Source organism: Prionailurus bengalensis, chromosome A1, assembly GCF_016509475.1.
Source record: "Prionailurus bengalensis isolate Pbe53 chromosome A1, Fcat_Pben_1.1_paternal_pri, whole genome shotgun sequence".
NCBI lineage: Eukaryota > Metazoa > Chordata > Mammalia > Carnivora > Felidae > Prionailurus > Prionailurus bengalensis.
This window is the reverse complement of record NC_057343.1, coordinates 173,948,221-173,968,640: the sequence shown is the minus strand read 5'-3', so window position 1 is coordinate 173,968,640 and position 20,420 is coordinate 173,948,221. Positions and strand designations below refer to the sequence as shown.

General features: G+C 54.6%; 1 protein-coding gene across 6 annotated transcripts; it reads right to left on the bottom strand.

The window, feature by feature from the left end:
- Positions 1–3,396: 3,396 nt before the first annotated feature.
- On the bottom strand, positions 3,397–20,417 carry PDLIM7 (PDZ and LIM domain 7). 6 transcript variants are annotated; one of them, XM_043590641.1, is made up of 12 exons: positions 20,317–20,417; positions 16,421–16,572; positions 16,310–16,340; positions 15,706–15,824; positions 14,908–15,044; positions 14,710–14,746; positions 13,677–13,747; positions 13,283–13,520; positions 12,103–12,283; positions 4,099–4,219; positions 3,891–4,006; positions 3,397–3,735 (listed from the first exon to the last, which is right to left on the bottom strand). In XM_043590641.1, the coding sequence occupies exons 1-12, from the start codon at positions 20,410–20,412 to the stop codon at positions 3,649–3,651; spliced, it is 1,386 nt and encodes a 461-aa protein (XP_043446576.1). In that variant the 5' UTR covers positions 20,413–20,417; the 3' UTR covers positions 3,397–3,648. The 6 variants fall into 6 exon arrangements, with proteins under 6 accessions (XP_043446576.1, XP_043446646.1, XP_043446721.1 ...); XM_043590711.1 differs by having other exon boundaries at positions 13,677–13,738; XM_043590786.1 differs by lacking the exon at positions 15,706–15,824 and adding an exon at positions 15,290–15,306.
- Between the last annotated feature and the right edge of the window lie 3 nt (positions 20,418–20,420).

Below are 20,420 nucleotides of genomic sequence, written 5' to 3'. Positions count from 1 at the left end.
GTGGAAGGACCCAGTCCTGTCCTGGGGCCTTCCCTGGCCATTCGCAGTGACCTCACCACACAATCTCCCAGGGCTGGCCTGGCCCCGTGAGTTCTTCCCAGACTCCCAGCAAGCTTCTTGCTCCACTATGGCCCCTGGAGCCCTAGTCCTCCTCCCCCCTTTAGGCTCCATTGAGGAGGGGCCCTTCCTCCACTCACAGGGTTGTTGGAATCCGTGCACCGAGGGGCCCAGCCCTTTCCCCCATGGTCTCAGCTGCCTTCCCCTAGTAGGACTGCTTGGAGGGGTCCACGGGACTGTGCATGTTCCAAGATGACATTGGAGCCGGCACTGAGGAGGCAGGACCAGAATCATCAGTTCTCTGTCCTCTGTACTCCAGTCCCTCACCCTGCACTGCCTCTCTTCCTGCTGACTTCAAATGAGCTCAAACTGCTCAGAGCAGGCAAAAGCCCCTCCTCTGCCTGCTGCCTCTCTGGTTGCCCACTCATGCCCCCGCTGTGGGCTCTGCCCCCTCGGTTGGAGATTGCACTCTCCAAGGGCGCTAATGGCCTCCCCTGCCTGGCACAAGGACATTTCCCAGTTCCCATGGCCTCCACCCGCACAGCCTCACACCCCAGCTTTGGAACACTGTGATCCTTGCAGCTCTAAGGTTTGGAGGGGACAGTTGGGAGGTGCAGTGGGGAGCACCTCAGCTTTTGATCTTTGGAGGAACATATCCAAGATGTTCTGGCTGAGTGGCTTTGGACAGGTCATTTTCACTCTCTGAGCCTCAGTTCCCTCATATGAAACATGCCTTTAGTGACATCTCTCTTAAGTGATTTTCTAGGATTAAATTATATATAAGCTATTGCCCTGTGGTTCCAGGTAGAGAGAGGCAATGTTCAGAGCAGGTGCTCCATGCTTGTGTTTATTTCCATCTAGGCTAGCTCCTCTTTCCTGAGATTCAGTCTCCAACTCTCTGTTCTTCACCCTTCTGTCCCCACTGTTCCCCCAACCCTGCCTCAGCCCCCACCCCACTCCCACCCCAACTTCCCTCTCTTCTACCACCTTCCCTGGGCAGATACCGCCGATCTTCCTCCCTCCACCCATCTTGGCTGCCCAGCTGACTGTAGCTGCTAGTGGTCAGACTTCCTCCTGGCCCACCACAGCCAAGCCTCTTAAGAGAGTTGTCTACACTCTCTCATCTACTCTCATTCTACATCTCACCGGCCCTCCCCCGCCTAGTTCCTCTAACCCTGGCTGCTGCCCCAGCTCTCTGCTAAACTGATCTGGCAAACATCATCACTTTGTTGCGAAATGCGATGGGGACTCCTTGGCCTTATCTGCCTGGATGACACTGTTGGCAACTTCTGGAAACACTCCTGCCCTGCCCTCGCCTCCCTGCCCTTAGCTCTCCAGAAGCTGTCATCTGTCCTCTGCCTCTGGAGGCTCCTTCTGCTTTCTCTGCCCAGCGCTGTGATGTTGCCGCTTCCTGCCCTCTCATTTCTTCCGTGGCTGTCCTCATGCTGGATTTGTTCCATGTTTATTATTATTTTTTTAAACAGGTTAAAAAAGAATCTAACTTAGTTGCCAACATCCAAAAACCAGATTTCATATTAAAGTCTGAATCTCTGGGTGCCCTTGGTAAACTGTCAGATGTGGCCACAGCTCAGCGTTCACACATGGCGGCCCTTGCTTCAGGCCGAGAGTGGCTGCCCCCAGAAGCTCCCCCCAGAAGCTCCCCCCAGACTGCTCCCAGCAGCACTCAGCATCCTTCCCTGTGTTCTTGCTCGCTTGTATCCATGGAAACCAAGGATGGACTGAGAGGGCTTCATGGTTCAAGAGAAGTGGGAGAGAGTGCATTTCTTTGTGGAAGTGAAAGATACTGTGTTTAATATGCTAGGGATGTCTTAGTTCCAAAGGAAACCGCATCTCACCTGCTTTACTCCTGCTGTGACCTACCTGGGCCCTGCTCCTCAGCCCTCTCTCTGGCCATCAATTACAAGCATCTGTGACCTCCCCATCCCTGTCCCAAACTCATTCCTGAATTGAATCTGAGGTGAATACGGACTTGACTCTTCATCTGCTTTCTGAATTTGTCACCTAAAGGTCCCACAGGCATGTCATCCAGTCACTTAACATTCATTGGGCATCCACTATGTGCCAGGCACTGTTCTAGGCTCTGAAAATAACACAGGAAGCGCTGCACTTATGCTCCAGGGGTCCTCAAGAGAACACAACAGAGTGGCCGTTTCTTCTCTTAAAAAGGATGGGCCCAAGGACCTGTTGAGAATGTCAGCAACTTCAGATGTGCTAAAGGTCCTCATGCCAGGGAGCCCTGAAGGACAGGTGGCCATGGGCAGGCTGAGTTATCCTAGCCCTAGTTTGGGCTCCTCTCCTCGGTCCCTCTCTAGTGCAGGTGAGATGGGAGAGAGGACAGTCCTCCCAGGGTGGTGGAGGGCATCAGTGGTAAGCAAGGGGCCCCAGAGAAACATGGGGCCACCACCAGAGCCTCCAGGTTTTGTAATAGCAGGCAGAAGGGAGCTTTTAAGGGACACTCGCTGGTGAAGATGCTTAGTGCCAGCCCATCCCGGGACTGTGTGCCCAGCTTCAGGCCTGGTGTCTAGTGTGTCTCAGGGCTCAGGAGCTATGAAACCTTCGTCAGGTCTCCTAACCTCTCATGTCTACAATGAGAGTAAACACCTCACAGGGTGGCTGGGAGGATGGCACGGGACAGTGTAAGCAGTGGCTGGTATATTCCAGATGCGTATCAGAATTGCCTTCTTGCCTCTCCTGACCTCTCATCCTTCAGGCCCCCACTCTAGGCTCCATGGGGTCTGTCATCGGGTCCCATCTCTGCCAAATCACTCTCTGCTCCTCCCTTCCTGTGGCTCCTGCCCCTCCTCCTCGTCCCTCTCCTTCTGTCCACCTTGCTCACAGTTCTCGGAGCTCTTTTACAATACAAATCTGAACTGGTTGCTTCCTATTTCACACTCTTCTGTGCCCTGACACCCCTACCCCACCCTCAAGATGAAGTCCCAGCTCCTTGGCCTGGCACTTGTGGCTTCCCAGGACCTGAGGGCTGCACTCTCCAGCCTTACCCTCTGTTGCAGCACAGGGCTGACACCTCTGGGCCTTCACTCTGGCTGTCACTGTTTTCCATACCCCATCTCTGCAGATGTACCTCCAACTCCTCCTTTCTGACCTCCAAGCCAGTCCAGATTAGGCGCCCCCCACTTCTGTAGGTGCTGGGGCCCACACATGCGATCCCCATTTACCTCCTCCTGCAGACCATGAGCTGTCCAAGTCCCCATCACAAGGATAACCAGGATGGCTAGCCCTGGGAAAACCATCTTAATCTCCACCCTGCTGTGCCTCAAACCACACCTTTCCTAATGCATAGGCAGCACACATGGGGCATAGCTGGATATAGGTTTATTGTGGCACTGAATGTGAACAGGGACTGGTGTGGCCAGCACCGATGTGTGGTGGTAGTGGAGGGAGTGGGGGGAAATGGAGGGGGTAGGGCAGGGCCCAGGGAACCCCAGGCTCAGGCCAGGAATTGGGGTTGGGGTGACCTTTGCCAACCCTATCCAGAAATCTGGGGTGATGACTCAAGAACTGGCAATCCCTCTGGCTGGGCTGGATGAGGCAGCAGTGGATGGGAGGGGCTCACACATGGGAAAAGGCATGGCTCTTGCAGAGGGGCTTGTCCTTCTTGGAGTAGAAAGTCTTTCCTTCCAGGTTGATCTGGCATATCTGAGGACAGCCAAGGTCAAGTCACATGCGGTTGGGGGTGGCAGGAGAGTCCCCGTCCCAACCTCTCAGGAATTCCAGAGGCAGGGGGTGGGAGGGAGGCTGGTAAAGAACATGGCACAGGGGTGAGACCCAAGTCCAGGGAGGGGGGCACTCACCGCACACACGAAGCAAGTGTCATGCCAGCTGAAGCCCAGCGCCTCCAGGAAGCGGTCCCCTGCATCGATCTTGAAGTCACAGCCCCGGCATTTCGTGCCAAACATCTTCTCATAGTCTGAGGATGGAGGCAGAGAGGAAGGGGGCACTGGGTTCTGGCCTGCCCCACCCCCATCCCTTACCTGTGCCCCCCCTTCGCCACCCCCCTACCTCGCTCGCAGTAGGGTGCGCCTTCCTCCATGTAAAAGGCCCTGTTCCGAATGGGCGTCTTGCAGGCCGCGCAGGTAAAGCAGTGCACATGCCAGGTCATCTTTAGGGCATGCATGATCTCCTAGGAGGATGCTACAGTCACCAGGCAGCTCGGCCCCTCCTCTCCAGAGCTGGGGACACAGGAAGGCTGGCCTTGGGCCCTCTTCCTTCCTGTGGTAAATGTTACATCTGCACATACACCATTCTCACTCTGCCTCCGGCCCTGAGGTCTCCCCGCGGATGTCCACTATGTTTCTGAGATTTGCCGTGTCCAAATCTCAGCTCCTAACCTCTGTACCCCAAACCTGCCTCCCCGACAGCTGTCCCTATCTCAGTTGACAGCAACTCCATCCTTCCATCTGCTCAGGCCATATGCCCTGCTTTCTCTCATGCACCACATCGGATCTTCCAGGAACTCCTGCTGGGTCCGCCTTCAAGGTGAATCCAGATCTTGCCCACTTCTTACTTCCTATCTGACGTGGGATGTGAACCTCAGGCACCCCTGGCCTTGGTGATGCACAGTAACACTGACTTCTGAGCTCCTCCTTCTGCCCCTACAGACTGATACCAACCTGAGTGAGACCACATTCCCCTCTGCTTGAATGCCTCCCTGCCTTTCCCTCTGGCCTCTGTATCCTCTGAGCTCCCCACATGGCCTCTTGCCTATGGTTGATGCACCGGGCCCGCCAGTCTTGGGGCTTCACGCTGGCTGTCCCCTCTGCCTGGACTGCTCTACCCCAGGTATCTCCACGTCTCACCCCTCACTGCCTTCAAGTTTCTGCTTCAATATCCCTTTCTCCATGAGGCCCGTTCTGACAACACCAGTTAATACTTCCTAATCTTTCCTTTTTTTTTTAATTAAAAAAAAATTTTTTTAAATGTTTATTTACTTTTGAAAAAGAGAGAGACCGAGCACGAGCAAGAGAGGGGCAGAGAGAGAGGGAGACACAGAATCCGAAGCAGACTCCAGGCTTCAAGCTGTCAGCACAGAGCCTGATGCTGGGCTTGAACTCACGAACTATGAAATCATGACCTGAGCTGAAGTCGGATGCTTAACCGACTTAAGCCACCCATGTGCCCCCAATCTGCCTTTCCAATGCCATGTTCCCAATACTTTTAACTCTGTTCTCTTTATCCCTGAACACTTTTACTAACACACCACCAAGTAATTTACTTATTGTGTCTACGGCTTATCATCTGCCTTTCCTCCCTTCTTCCTGCTCAGATGTAAAGTCCAGGAGGAAGCGAGTTGTGACTGTTCTATTAGTGGATATACTGTAACAGTGCCTGTCTCTGTGGGTGCTCATCAGCAAATATTTGCGAGTTAACCTGCACTATTGGAGTGGGAGGAAGCAGAGGCTCAGGGAGAGTCTGTGCTCTCACTGGCCTCGGCTGTCAATCCTGAGGACCCTTGGGCCAACCAGGGTCAGCAGCATTCAGATCTAGAGCAGGCAGAGGGCAGTGTGGGGCTTTGAGGGGGTCGGATCTGTGGCTCCAACCAGACCTTGCTTCTTAGCTGGGTAACTTGGCCAAGTTACCTCCTCTTGACAGTTGGTTCCTTCCCTTGTGATCTGGGAACCTAATCCCAGCCTTGCAGGTTGTTGTAAGAATGCTCCTACAGGGGCGCCTGGGTGGCTCAGTCGGTTAAGTGTCCGACTTCGGCTCAGGTCATGATCTCACGATTCGTGAGTTCAAGCCCCGCATCGGGCTCTGTGCTGACAGCTCAGAACCTGGAGCCTGTTTCAGATTCTGTGTCTCCCTCTCTCTCTCTCTGACCCTCCCCCGTTCATGCTCTGTCTCTCTATGTCTCAAAAACAAATAAACCTTAAAAAACAAAAAAAGAATGCTCCTACATTTATGTTGGGGGTCCCAGACCCTGTGCCTGCCAAGGTGTCATTGGGGGAGCACCTATTTCTGCCTGTAGGGATGGTGAAGACCAGTTTGTGCAGAAATGCCTGTAAGGGTCAGGTTGAAATCTAGGTGTTAAAGTGAAATCTGATTTTCAAATGGTGCCCACTAATTTATTATTATTTTTGTTGTTGTTTATTTATTTTGAGAGAGTGTGTGTGAGAGTGTGAGCAGGGGAGGAGCAGGGGGAGGGGGTGGACAGAGGATTCGAAATGGGCTCTGTGCTGACAGCAGCGAGCCCAATGGAGGGCTTGAACTCACAAACTGCAAGATCATGACCTGAGCCAAAATTGGACACTCAACCAATTAAGCTACCCAGGCGCCCCTATTGCCCATTAATTTAAAAGGACAATGTAGACCAAGCAAGACATGTGGGCGGCACCTAGCTCTCAGACGGCCTATCTGTGCCCTCTGCATCTATGTCACATCTCACATATACCTCACAACCATCCTGGCCAGGAAGTTACTGCCACCATTTTAGTGAGGCCCAGAGACAGTGACTTGCACCAGGTCACATAGTCAAGAGATGGGAGAAATGGGTTTTGTGCCCAAGTCTGGCTAGCTTCAAAGCTGGCTCTTCCCACTGTCTGGTGTTGCCTCTTTTCAAGGAGCGGACCAAGGGTCCAAGGGAAGGAACTTGGCTGCAAGCTGGCAGGACAGGGGGCTCGGGCAAGAGCATGGGCAGCCCAGAGCTGGGTCCAGTGGATGTGTGAGCAGGGAGGCAGATTTCTGCTGGTATCCAGAAGAACCTGTAAGTCAGTTACCAGTGTTTATTTTACGCCCTAGTTCCTAAATCTGTCTGCCTCTCCCATCCCCACTGCCCTGACCCAGGCCCCAGCAGCCTGTTCCCTTCCCTAGCTCTGTTTCCCCCTTCCCAGAGGAAGCTTGCTGCAGCACAGCTGACCTCATCAGCCCCAGCTCCAATCTCCTAACACGCCCCCACTCACCTCTTCTGCCTCATCTCACACCCTTCCCAGGTGTTACCTTGTGATACAAGCTATTCCTTCTGCTTAGAGTGCTCTTTCCTGACCCTTCTTCAAGCTAATTCCTACTCATTTTTAAAGTTCAGCTTAGAGGCCACTTCCATCCATTCCTTCAACCATTTACTGACCACCTCCTGTACACAGAGCCCAATCTAAAGCAAGAGCAAAACAGCCCTGGTCCCAGCCCATGGAGTTCACACCTGGGGAAAAGATGGGGCAAAAGGACTGGGAAGTAATGAGCAAACTGTGGGAGCCCTAGCCTGGTAGAAGGATCACGTCTCATGGGAGGTGTTCCTAAGGAAATGATATGAGTCCAAGATGAGAAGGAACAAGATAAAAAGGGTGCTAAACTAGTATTCCTGGTGGAGAGGACAGAATGCGCAAAGGTCCTGTGGTAAGGGAAACAGAACACTGGCAAAATGAAAGGGCCCACATGACTGGAGCACTGGAGAGGGGCTAGTGATGAGAGGTGAGCCTAAAGAGTATAGGTTTCCAAGGGCACCTATGTGACTCAGTTGGTTGAGTGTCTGACTCCTGGTTTTGGCTCAGGTCATGATCCCAGGGTCATGGGATCAAGCCCTGCATCAGGCTCCATGCTGAGTGTGGAGCCTGTTTAAGATTCTCTCTCTCCTTCTCTCTGCCTTTTCTCTGGTTCGTGCTCTTTCTCTCTCAAGAAAGAAAGAGAAAGAATGAAAGAACGAAAGAAAAGAGTATAGGATTCCAGATGCGGTCCCCAAACCAGGGTAGGCCCCATCTAATGTGTCACTCATGTTGTGCTGCTTCCCTCCACCTCCACTGAGGCAATTTAACTGTCCTGTATTTCTCTCCTCGTGCTCCACGCTGATCTCCCAGGGCAGGCACAGTTCTGAGCTCTGGGTGCAGGCAGGGCATGGAGCACCCAGCAGGTTGCAGAGGTAAGCTTCCTTCACCTTCCCCCCAGGGTGAGGTGGGGGCTTCCTAGAGTTTGTCAGGTCCTGAGTCCTTGTAAGAGGGGAAGCTAAGGCCCCTGAGTTTCTGTGGAACATTAGCCTGAGCTGGGGCACGAGAGGGTTTGCCACCCAAGGCTTACTCCAGGACCTGGGAGCCAGTCAGGCCCTATTAGCCTTGGCTTCCCATCTGTGGCCTGGGTGATAACCCTGCCCACCCGGGAAGGTGGAGTGAGGTAGGACAAGAGTGCAGTGTAACACAGACAGAGCAGTCATTGAACAGGAGGGCCTTGATTTGTAGATGCCCAGCTCAGGAAAGGTTCTGGGATCCAGCCCATTCTGTTAAAACAGTTTAATGGGGTGTGGCCTAGGCTGGCTGGGAAATGACTATGATCTTGGGCAAAATTCCCTCATCTAAAAGACGGGAATACCAAACTGACTTCCTATAGTACAATTGTGAAGCCGGATGCCTACACACTTTAAGTGCACCACAACACAAATTGGCATTACAGTGACAAAGACTGTGATCATATCCAATTCCCCCTTCCTGTCTACTGATGGAACCTCCATTTTTTGCTGGGCACATGACTGCCCCAAAGATACTATATTTCCCAGCCTCTCTTACAGCTCAGCAGGGTCATGTGACTGGGATTTGGCCAATGGGATGGAAGCACAAGGGTTGGGTGGCAGCATCTTCTAAAGATGGCTGCCACAAGACTTCCATTCCTTCTTCCCTTTCCAGCTTCCTGCTGGCTGAAACGTGGAGATTTTAGCTGAGGCTCAAGGGTCTTCTTGGACTGTTTAGTAAGCCTGTGCTGAGAATGGCCAAGGATCAAGATACAGAAGCCTAGATCTGTCTACTAGTCCTGGACTGCCGACCTCTGGACTTTCTTAAGTGGGAAATAAGCTGCCACTATTTTGAGTTTTCTACTGCTCATGCTCAAAGTAATCCTTACTAATATGAACATCACCACAGAGCTCTCTGGCCACATCTGGTACCTCTGCCTCTGTATCCAGAAATAAGGAGAGGCATGAATGTCAGGAAGAGCCCAAGCGGGGAGTCAACAGTGCCTGGGGCCACTCCAGCATAGCTCTCATGCTCTGTAACCTTGGGCAGTTTCTCCTCCTCTCTGGGTGTCAATTTCCATACATATGCAACAGGAACCCCTTTAGCTTTCACCCTGCCTGTTCTGCCCCCTTTGCCTCTGACTGTACCCTTGGCTCCTGACATCCTCTGAGTCTTCCCATCCTAGTGTGAGCTCCTGCGGGCAGGGCCTGTTACTTCACAACGTGTCCTCAAGCATGGGTCACACTATCTGGCACACTGCCCACACTTAAGAGAATGAATGGGGGAAGGCAGACGGCCCATCACTCTTTGCTCATGACACACACTGACCAAAGTCCCAAGCCTGGCTCCTGTTGGCAGCTAGGTTGCCCTGCAGAAAATATGGCCAGGCTCTACTGTGTGCTTAGCTTCAGTGGGAAGAACAGGATTTTTTAGTGTTTATTAACTTTGAAAGAGAGAGAGACAGAGAGAATCCCAAGCAGTCCCTACACTGTCAGTGCAGAGCCCGACGCAGGGCTCAAACCCATGAATCGTGAGATCATGCCTGAGCCAAAACCAAGAGTTGGACACTTAACTCACTGAGCCACCCAGGCACCCCAGGATTTTTTAAATCAAGATTATTATTATTTTTTAAAATGTTTTTATTTATTCTTGAGAGAGAGAGAGCATGAGGAAGGGAAGGGCAGAGAGAGAGGGAGACAGAGGATCTGAGGCGGGGCTCTGTGCTGACAGCAGTGAGTCCAATGTGGGGCTGGAACTCACGAACTGTAATATCACGACCTGAGCCGAAGTTGGATGCTCAACCGATTGAGCCACCCCGGAGCCCCGGAAAGAACAGGATTTTGAATCACAAATTTGTGTGTCTGCATTTCTGGCTTTGTCACTCCATAGTTCTATGCCCTTCAGACACAGTGAGTTACCTGTCAGTTTCTGTCCTCTCATGCACTGACATGGCAGACACTATGTATTGGCCTCCCCAAAGCCTGTCATGACCCTCTTCCTTTTCCCCTTCCTTTCTTATGGGACACAAAGGCTAAAATACTGAGTTTGCCAAAATCCTCCACAGCCCAGGTGCTCATAGGATAACAATTCCAAACACAGAGATGAAGATGCAAGTTTCTGGTTTTTCTTCCAGAGTCAAAAAGCAAAACCTTGTTAAAATAATGCCATTTGGCCCTTCCCTCTCCTTCCTGCCTGAATATACAAGAATATCAGGCCTGGGGCTTGAGTAGTCATCTGGTAACCATGATATGATAGGCTTGGGGACAAGGGTCCACATGCTAAGGATTTCTGAGCCAAAGGCAGGAAAAGACTAATAGGCATCCTTAAGCTGCTGTTTCAGCTCTGGAATTCTTTTTATTTATTTTTATTTTTTTATTTTTAAAATTCTTTAATCTTTATTCACTTTTGAGAGACAGAGCATGAGTTGGGGAGGGGCAGAGAGAGAGGGGGGACACAGAATCCAAAGCAGGCTCCAGGCTCTGAGCTGTCAGCACGGAGCCTGATATGGGGCTCAAACCCACAACCCATAAGATCATGACCTGAGCCAGAGTCAGATGCTCAACTGACCGAGCTACCCAGGGTGCCCCTCAGGAATTCTTTTTAAATGTTTATTTTTTTTATTTTTGAGAGACAGACTGAAAGCAGAGGAGAGGCAGAGAGAGAGGGAAAGAGCGAGAATCCCAAGCAGGCTCCACGCTGATGGCAGAGTCTGATATGGGGCTTGAACTCACGAACCGTGAGATCATGACCTGAGACGAAGTCGGACGCTTAACCAACTGAGCCACCCAGCCGCCCCAACTCTGGAATTCTTATGGCTGAAGTAAATAACCGCTTCTGTTTAAATCTCTGCAGTAGGGTTTAGTTATTGCAGCTGAATGCAATCCCACGGACACAGCCAGCATCTCTTATTTTGGCCTCATCAGCACCTACCTTCTTTCTTTGGGTAATGTCATCTTGTTTTATTTCAGGGAACCAATCCTCCCTCACTCAGTCTATGGTTCAGGTAGGGCTGCCTGACCCCTGCTTCAGTGGGTGTCACCTGGGCTTGGCTAATCCGAGTCCTAGGGATTGGTCCAGACATGGGCATGTGACACAAGCTATTCCAGTGAGCATCAGCATCGGGCCCCTTGACGCATCAGCTTGCATGGAGGTGCAAGCTTCTCTTTGCAGTGCTAAGCTGGGGAGATGTAACCCTGGCACCACTGTGGCACCATCTTTGCCACCTTCTTGGGAAAAGTACGCGGGCAACAAGGCCAACGCAGACAAAAACAGACGCAAGTAGTGGAAAAAGTCCTGATGACCCTGAGACCTGCAGTCAGCAGGGCCTGAAGTTGGTGCCCCTTGGGCGTTCTGATTATTTGAGCTGATACACATATCCCTCGCTTTTCGAATGTCAATGTTACACCACCTCACTTTTATGAGAGACCCACCAACTGAAAGGAATCCGATAAGGAATTTTGCTTTTAGGAAGAAAGGCGAAAAGTGAAAACAGCGTTCAGCGTTTTGTTTTGTAGTGAGCCATTACTGAGGCAGCACACACCCTGTACCCTGAGCAGCAAGCGGCCCCGCCCAGCTCCTTCCCTGGAAACCACACTCAGCATCTCAGCATCAAGCAGCCACAGTTCTGAACTGTGTCTATGAGCATCTGTGCTTTATCTCAATTTACTTCGTGCATCTGTTAGCAAGATGTGTCCTAAGGTACCAGAAAAGCCTACAAGAGGTTATTTTTTGGGTCTGGGAATGCTCAAGTTTTTTTCCATATAAATGAACAGTACTTGCTTCTTCACTTTATGCCATTTTGGCTTGGGAAAGTTTTCATAGGAACACTCTACTTTCAGAGAACCGGGGAAACCTGTACACTCTTTCTTGCTTGAGCCCCTCTGAGCAGGATTTTGGTCATTTGCTAAGAGGATCCTGGTTAACACAAAATGAGGCCAATGTAGCAGCCTGTTTATGAAGCTTCTAAGGATCCAAAGGGCTCATGACAGGAGAGCCTCTAGGCCTAAGAGTTGCTCAATAGTACTCCTCAATGCTGACAGGGTCAGATTCACCCTCCCACCCACCTGCCAGCCCTACTCACGCCTGTGATCTTCTTCTTGCACTTGGCACAGCTGGGTGCATAGCGCACATCATAGCAGGGGGGGCAGAAGATGGCACCCTTCTCCTCAAAGAAGCCGCCCTCTTCCAGGACCTTCCCACACTGGCTGCACACAAATTCCTCAGGGTGGTATGCATGGCCCAGTGCCACCAGGTAGCGGCCCCTAAGAGGGAGGCGAGGGCAGTAAGTGGGAGTGTATGCAGAAGAGGTGGGAGGTCCTGGCCAGAGCCCAAGTGGGTTTAGTGAACACCTGTTCTGAAGCCTGGAAGGGAAACCCTTTCTCCCAATTTTCCAAATAAAGGAGAAACAGGCTTGGGAGGTGACCCAAGTGATGACACAGTGATGAAACTGTGCTGCTTTGATGACAAGAGATGGGGACAGAGGCAGCAATGGAATAAGGAGGATTACATTGGGTGGGGGCGGCTGACTTGGGCCTAATGAGACAAACCAGAGGAGTTGGTGCCCTGGGGACGGGAGGCTCAGAGTGCCCATCAGCTCCGAAAACCAGTAGGTAACTGAGCCGACCCTGGTGCCCACCCTGTCCCACTTGCCTAGTCCATCTCGCCTGGAGAAGGGCCTGCAGGTCCCAAATAAATGAGGGTGTCTGAAGAAGGGGATTCTCTGCAGAGCCTGAGAGCTGACAGGAGTCGAGAGCAGTACAAGACCAGGGCTGAGAACTACCAAGATTCTAGAAGCCAGCATACTGACTCTGGGGGGCTGTGTGACCTTGCTGGGCCCCAGGGAACAGTGCAAGGAGAGAGAGGCCTCTGGCCTGTCTACTCTGAGAGCAGAGATTTGGCAGAGACCAAGTGAGCAGGAAGGAGAGGCAGAGGAGCTGGGAGGGGCAGGCCCTTCCCTGCCCAGACAGCAGCCTTTCTAGGGGTGCTGCTTGAATATATTGTTGGTACTTCCTCCATTTCAGCAGGGCATACACTGATAGAGGCTGATGCAGGGTGGGGTGGGGGAAGTAATGCAGGATGCAGAATCTGAGGACCTAGGCCAGGTCCCTGCCCCCACTGCAACTGGGAACTGAATCCTTATCCTCCCACAGTGACAGCTGAGATGAGTGGGGAGGCAGACGGGGGAGCAGAGGTCGGAAAGATGCCAGGGCCAGTCTTTAGGACAGGAAAGGCCAGGATAGGAAAGGAACCGGGCCACCCACCGGATGACCTTGTGGCACTGGTGGCACACGGGAGTCTTGCCATTGCTGCCACCACCTGCTCCTGTGCCTCCTCCAGTGGCTGCCTGCACGATGGAGGTGCGGTTCTGCAGAGGTGTGGGTGTGGCTGGCTGGCTGTGCCGGGTCAACACCGTGCTGGTCTTGTCCGGGGCGTAGCGCTCAGCAAATGCAGGGTCCACAGCCCAGGGTGGGCGGCTAGTGGGGCTGGGGGTGGTAGGGCCTGCCAGGGCCAAGGAAAGTGGCTCCAGGGGGTTGCCCAGGGACCCCAAGTGTCAGAGGGTCGAGCCAGGGGCAACTTGGAGCCCCCCCCCCCCTCACCCTGCATGCCCCTGGAGGCTACCCACCCTTCCCAAGGCCCAAGCCCACTCTCTCTCACCAGGCCAGGGTTCCTGGGGTGTAGCTGAGGCTGGGGCTGGGGCTTCTGTCCTGGGCACCTGGCTGCAAGATCTGCCATTCAAGGCCCTGTATGGCTGGAGCTCCTGGCATGGCCCCACCCCCCAACCTTGGTCTTCCTGGCCCCATGGGAGATGACTGGGTACATGAGAGTTGCTGGGCTGGACTCCAGGTCCCACTGGGATAGGTATGTGTAGGGCAGCTTCTCCTAGTCAGGTTCTAGCCATCAGGTCTGTTGTGTGGGACTGGGAGGTGGAGAAGGGCTCTCCCTTCTGAGGCAGCTCTTGAGGCTTCCTCATTCCAGAGATCTAGCTCTGATGGCAGGTACTACCCCTCACTGAGACCCAGACTGGCATGGCCCACACTGGGTTTGAACACCTAACACCCCACACCCAAAACAAGCCCACAAAGATAGAAGACAAAGGCGGAGAAAGCAGGGCTGAGAATGTTTATTTCCATGCCTAAGCCAGCACAGACCTGGCAGATAGCAGTACCATAGGGCAAAGAGGGAAGGCAGTGTCAGACAGAGCCAGGCTCTCTGCCAGGCCAGCAGGAGGCTCAGTCCAGGGGCAGGAAAGGAGTGGGTAGGCAGAAGCTGCAGCAACCAAGGGGGGTGCCCTCGGTGGGAGGAACAGAAGAGAGAGGCAGAGAGGGCAGCCGGCCGGTGAGGGCCAAGCTACGACTGCACGTTGAGCACGTGGGCAGAGCGCTGGTGGTGCCAGTCCCGGAGGCGGGTGTAGCGTGGGCTCTGCAGCTCCAGGACATACTTTTCCCTGGGGGGGCAGAGAGAGAAGAAGGAGGAAGTAGAAGGAAGGAGGTGAAAGGGAGGAAGGGAGGGAGGATGGAAGGGAGGGAGGAAGGAGGGAGGGAGGCAGGGAGGAAGGAAGGAAGGAAGGAAGGAAAAAGGAAGGAAAATGGAGAGCCCTGGTTGTGGACCCTCAGAAGCAGACATAGGGCAGTGGCTGGAATGGAAGAGACAAGAGGTAAGAAAGAGGGGCTACTGCCCATCCTTTTACCTTGATTTCTTCAGGTGTTCCTCATCCGGGTCTTGCACTGAGAGGGCAGAGGCAGGCATTGACCAAGGGAAGACAGAAGGCCACCCCAGCCCTGAGCCCTGGCAGAAGGTCACAGGGCGCCAGAGCAGGCTCCATTTGAGCCCAGGCCCAGGCTAGGGGCCAGCAGGAGAGTCCGCCCTGCCCTGGGCTGGCACTTACTGAACTCGGTGCCCGTGAGGTGGGCAAGGATGCGGAAGGAACGGGACTGGCCTGTCCCGGGCCGAGGCCGCCAGTCCTCTGTGTCCTCCATCAGCCGCTGCTTGCTGGCATCTGGAACCAGCGGCCGGAGCGGCTGTCTGTGGGGAGGGCGTGGCTCAGAACTTCATGCTGGGGGTGGGTAGTGGGGGCAGCCCCTCCCAGCATTGGTGCATGTGGGCTATGGTGCTTAGGAGAGTGGAGGAGGGCAAGGCCAGGGCCCTGCTAGGTGAGGGGTGGGGAGGGTAGCTATGTGAGAGGAAAGGAGGGCATAGGGTAGGGAGGGGCCACCGCCCAGAATGCCAAAAGGAAGGAAGAAAGGAACAGGCAGAGGGGGCTCACTGACTTGTCAGGGGTCTGCACCTGTGAAGGAAATAGACAGATGGACAGATAAAGGGACAAAGGGACAGACAAGGAAGAAGAAAAATGGCAAGGGGTCAGAGTAGCCAGGGTCAAGGCTGTACTGAGTGTCTGGGGCTCAGTTGGCCCGACACCACACCCCAATCCCTGGCCACCAGTGGGGAGGCCCTGCCTAGTTCAGAGCCTCCAGGAGGGCAGACCCTGGGCAGGAGCCACACCCTCAGAGGGGCCCTGTATCTACAGCCCCCGCCCCGGCCGCCAGGGGTCACTGCCGCACGGATCTGCCTCATGGTTCCAGCCGGGCTGAGGCGCAACGCAGACTGAGCAGCAGCGCGGGCAGCGGGCTTGGGGCCTTGGACAGATGGCGTGGGCGTGAGAGGTTGGTGGGCAGGACCGACGTACCCATTCTGCTGCAGGGCGCTGTCAGCGGGCGGGGGCGCCCCAAAGGGCCGGGCCGTCTTGTTGAGGGAGGCGCTGGGTGCAAAGGTGTACCGCGGGGGGTCCGCGGCAGGGGCCAGGGCCTGGGCGGAGACAGAGCCGGGCAGGGCGGGCAGGGAGGACGCTGGGCAGGGGGAACGCTCAGCCGGAGGTGAATGCCCCCCTGGCGTGTCGTGGAGAGGACAGCGGTGCTCCAGCCCCACCCCCACACATCTGGACAGAGGCCTAGGGGAGGTGGGGGGGTGCTCAGGTTTCAAGGGGCCCATTTGGGAGGAATGATCTCAGCCCACGCGGGCCAAAGGGCAGACGAGTACGGCTTGTAGCACAGGCCAGCGGAAGGCAGCGGACAGATAGGCAGTCATGCATGGTGCCCAGACCGTGCGGCAGCCCCCGGACCAACTCCCAGCCTCCCAGACTCTCCCAGCTCTGGCCCCATCCTCTACTCCAGGCCAGGGATGGAAGTATCAAGGCTCCTAGTTGCCGGGGAGGGCAGGTCAGCCCAATAGTCCAATCCTACCCCTCCAACTACCCAGATGTCTCGCTCACATGTCCCACGTCCGTTGCCTACCTTCTGTGGTTTGCTCTGAGCCGGCTGGGCCCTGGAGGAGAAGGGGAAGGGGTGATAGGAGGCCAGGCCTGAGGGTGCCCCCATCCACCAGACAGGCCAGGGCCCTTGTACCTGCTGAGACCCAGGCTGAGGCGCTCCCCACAGGCACGAATCTTGTTCTGGGCTTCAATGTGTGTGAGGCCCCCTGCATTCTCACCATCGATGCTCAGCACCCAGTCACCCACAGCCACGCCTGCCTGTGAAGCTTTGCCTCCAGGAGTCAGCTGCAGACAGATGGAAGGTCATGGAGGCCCAAGCCTCTGCAGACCAAACTGAAGCCAACATTAGTCAACTCTGCTTAAGCTGCCCCACTTCTAGAACCTGGAGGCCTTTTCATTCAACATATTTCTGGGCAGCTGCTGAATACTAAAACAATCTGGGAGGGGTGGAGTTCACCTGAACCTCACAATCACCCCAATCACTATTTAGTTGTTTGTTCACCTCCATGACCCTCCTCTCCGCAGCCCAGAAACTGCTATGATGTCAACAAGCAGCCACCTTCAGGTTAAACCCCAAGCTTCTCAACTTCAACCACAGCCCTTGAACCCCCTGCTGGCCTCCTGCCTGGGCTATTTCGCCCACCCTCTGGCTTGTGCATATGGTGAGCTCCTCTGTGACGCTAAGAGGTGCTCTCACTGACCTCTTACAATCCCAGCACCCTGTCCTGCAGCCATCTGCAGGGATCTGCCAGGACCCTTTGAGAGCCAGGAACAGGCCCCCATCATTTCCAGGTACCCCATGAAGTGCTTGAAAGGGGCCCAAGGTGTCAGCTAGGGCTGTAAAAGAGTGTCACCCCCAAGCCTTCAATTGCCACATCACCCTCTTCCCTAATCCTTTGGGCTCTGCCTTGGGAATCTCTGGTTCCTGTGGCAAATAAGGTAATAGTGGCTGGCAGTAATGGTCACCACTAGCATGAACTGAGCCTGCCAGGAAGGACTTCTGGGAAGTGGTGGGCCTTGATGAAAGGACAACGGGATGTGTTGCCCAGGGGGTGAGAGAGTCTACTTAATGATGGCCTTGAGTGCTGGGGCGGGGAAGGAACCAGGACTTGGCCTTGAGGTTAGGAGGGGCCATCAGCAGTTTGAAAGCTCCAGTGGGGTATTTCCCAGACCCCTGATAGAGGTAACCCTGACAAATCCCACTGGACCCTACTGGCCCTCTAGCCCGGAGGCAGCGACACAGAAATGGGTGGGACAGCTGTTCATGGGTTTAAGCCCACAGGGCTGCCCAGGTTTCTGGCAAGAAGCCTGGCATTAAGTAGACTTTTATGGGGGAAGTGCTGGAAGGCAAATTCACACTTCATAGGTCAGGGCGGAGGGGGGAGGGGGGGCGGGTAGAACTGCGAGGTACTGGCTATCTCCCTAGTGGGCTGAAGCACAGACTGAGTTGAGGCAGGGAGAGGGGAGGTAGGAGGTTCCAGAGAGATCTCCAGAAGGCAGAGAGACCAGATGCAGAGACTGACAGCAAGACTGACTAGGGGAAGAAGAGAGAGCTGGCTCTATTGCATGCTTGGGAGGTTACAAGGGCAAGACAGCTGGGTGCCTCCTTCTTCATCTGCTACATGGTAACAAAAGCAGCTTACATTTATTGAACACCTAGTACTGTCACATACTAACAGTGAATCTTCCAACAACCTGTGGAGTGGAGTCTCAGATTATATGCATTTTACACATGAGAAAAAAGACAGGTTATGTAACTTGCCTCAAGCTGCTCAGTCAAGAGGCAGGGCCAGGTCTGACGCTGACCTTAAGGCTCCACTAGTAGGCTACCTCTGCTGGGTGCTGGGACCCAACTCAGAGGTCAGCCCACCTAGAACAACTTGCTACTCTCTGGCTGGGTCTGGGGCCTAGATCTCTCTTGCTTTCAGTTCAATCCAACAACCCCTTATAATGAGCATAGAAAAGGGACACCCTTGAAAGGAAGTGACTTACTCAAGGTCATGGTGAGTCAATAGAAGGGAAACCTGGTCCAGCCACTCCCTACCCACACATGCTGACTCCTGGGAGGTGTGGGCTGAGCCTGAGGTAGATAGAGGTCTTGGGGGTGGGCAGGAGCAGCTGGCGCTCAGGGAGGGGTGGGGAATTGAGGGGTGGGAATTTCCTTTCCTGATTGAGGAGGATGGGAAGCACAAGAGGGATAGAGCAGTGATCAGAGAGGTGGAGAGAGAAGCAGGAGAAAACCCTGGGAGTGGGTGGGGTGGGGTGGCTAGAGAAGCAGGGAGGCCTGAGGATTCAAGGAGGGGAAAAGCCAGAGGGCTGGACACTGCAAGGGGTGGGGGTGAGTCAGCCTGAGGGCTCCAATGAGCGGCCCAACCCCCAAGTCTCAGACATTACCTCATCTCCCAGGCCTGGGCCCACAGCCAGCCCTAGCCCCTCCCTCCTCCCTGGGGTCAGGGGGGAGGGAGGGGCTGGCCTACCTCAGAAAAGACCACCCTACCCCACCACCCATCAGGGCCCAGGTCCAACTCCAGGGCTGGGCTCAGCTTGTGGCCCCACCCACAGCTGGGGCTGCTGACAAGGAACCTCAGGCCCAGAGTGCCCCCAACAGGCCACATCTTAAAGTCCATCCCTCAGGCTACTATGTTGCCCATCTCCACCAATGAAGAAACTGAGTTCTCAGAGTCCAGCCTATGGCTCCCCAGCCACAGTGGTCAGCACTTTCCCGGAAAGGGAGATGTAGAATACGTTCTCAGGGCTGGCAAGAGTTGAAGATTGAGTAGAGGTGGGTTTGTGTAGTTGGGGGACCACTGCTGTAAGCTACCCAGGGGCAGGGCAGTTTCCAGGGGAACCCCATGGAAAGGTCCCTGGAAAGAACAGTGACCGCCTCCCTGCCCTGGCCACCAAGCCAACTCCCATAGACAAACTTGATCTTGGGGCCCTTCTCAGGCTGTGCAGTGCCTAGACAACCTTCTGGCCCCCACCAGGCTATGCTTGCCTTGGGCTTCCTGCCAACAGTTGCCTGCCCACTGGGCTCATTGGGTGGGCCTCTCTGGACAGGCGATGTGGGGGCAGGAAGTCCCTACCCCCTCCTGACCCTCAGGCCACAGACACCAGCCCAAAGGCTGGCCTCATTCTCTCTGGGCACCCTCTTTGTGTCCCACAAATGACCCTACAGTTGGAGCCATGGCCTCATGGTCACCCACTGAGGGGTCCACCGATGGCATTTAGGGGTTCAGGCCTCAGCCAGCCTTTTTCACCTCTGCAGACTCCAGCTACCAGCTGGCCATCCCAGCGTGGGGCTGCATTCTTGGGCTTATAAGGCAATACCCCTGCCACAGGGAGGAGCCAGCCCCTCAGCTCCGCCCCTCACAGGGAAGGCCCTCAGGAGCTGAAGTTAGAACGCTAGAGCCCCATTCCACACCCTTGCTTCGGGTCAGAGGCCACTGCATCCTAAATAACACCAGGGGATGAAGATAGAGAACCTCACAGAGGCTGGAGAGGGTCCTCCTCCCCACCAAACTGCAGACCATCCCAGTGCCTGAATTCAAATCCTTGCTTGCCAAGGAATCACTGAAAGGGCCCCTCCACCTCTCTGAGCCCTGAGTTCCATCATTTGGAAAAACAGGGTGACAATTGCTATTTCCCAGGTGGCAATGAGGTTGAAGTGAGATCCTGCAGTCAAGAGTGCTCTTCCTGAAGCCTGGCTCCAAGCACTGCTCCCTCAAGCAGGTTAGATACTTCCTGGAGACCTCAGGCTCCCCTGCTGCAGAATGGGCATCCCCCAGGGGCCTCAGATTTGGCCCCAGTAGCTTTGTGGAATGGCATCAAGTACAAGACAGTGCTGGGGAACTGTGGGTGCTCCTCTCCCAGTACCCACCTGGTTGAGAGCCTTTGTGGTGGGTGCCCACCACATCTCTGGACCTAGATACCTCCTGCCCTACTGGACCTGGCTCACTCCTTCCCATCACCCACCACAGACTTGACACCCAAAGACCCCTGGGAATAGCACCTCCCACAACCTTGGCTCACCCGGGAGATGGAGAGGGGCACATTGAAGTCCTTGCCCCCCTGCAGCCGGAAGCCCCAAGGTGCAGGCCCCTCCAGCACCACCTTGAAGGAATCCATGGTGCCTG

Bases quoted from the DNA above. Each gene is read 5' to 3' on its own strand.
- PDLIM7 (XM_043590641.1), bottom strand. From the start codon at position 20,412: ATGGATTCCTTCAAGGTGGTGCTGGAGGGGCCTGCACCTTGGGGCTTC. The intron at 15,045-15,705 runs GTACGTCGGTCC...CCCTCCCCACAG, and splicing joins AGCGCCCTGCAGCAGAATGG to ACAGCCGCTCCGGCCGCTGG. The intron at 4,220-12,102 runs GTGAGTAGGGCT...GCATCCTCCTAG, and splicing joins GCAAGAAGAAGATCACAGGC to GAGATCATGCATGCCCTAAA.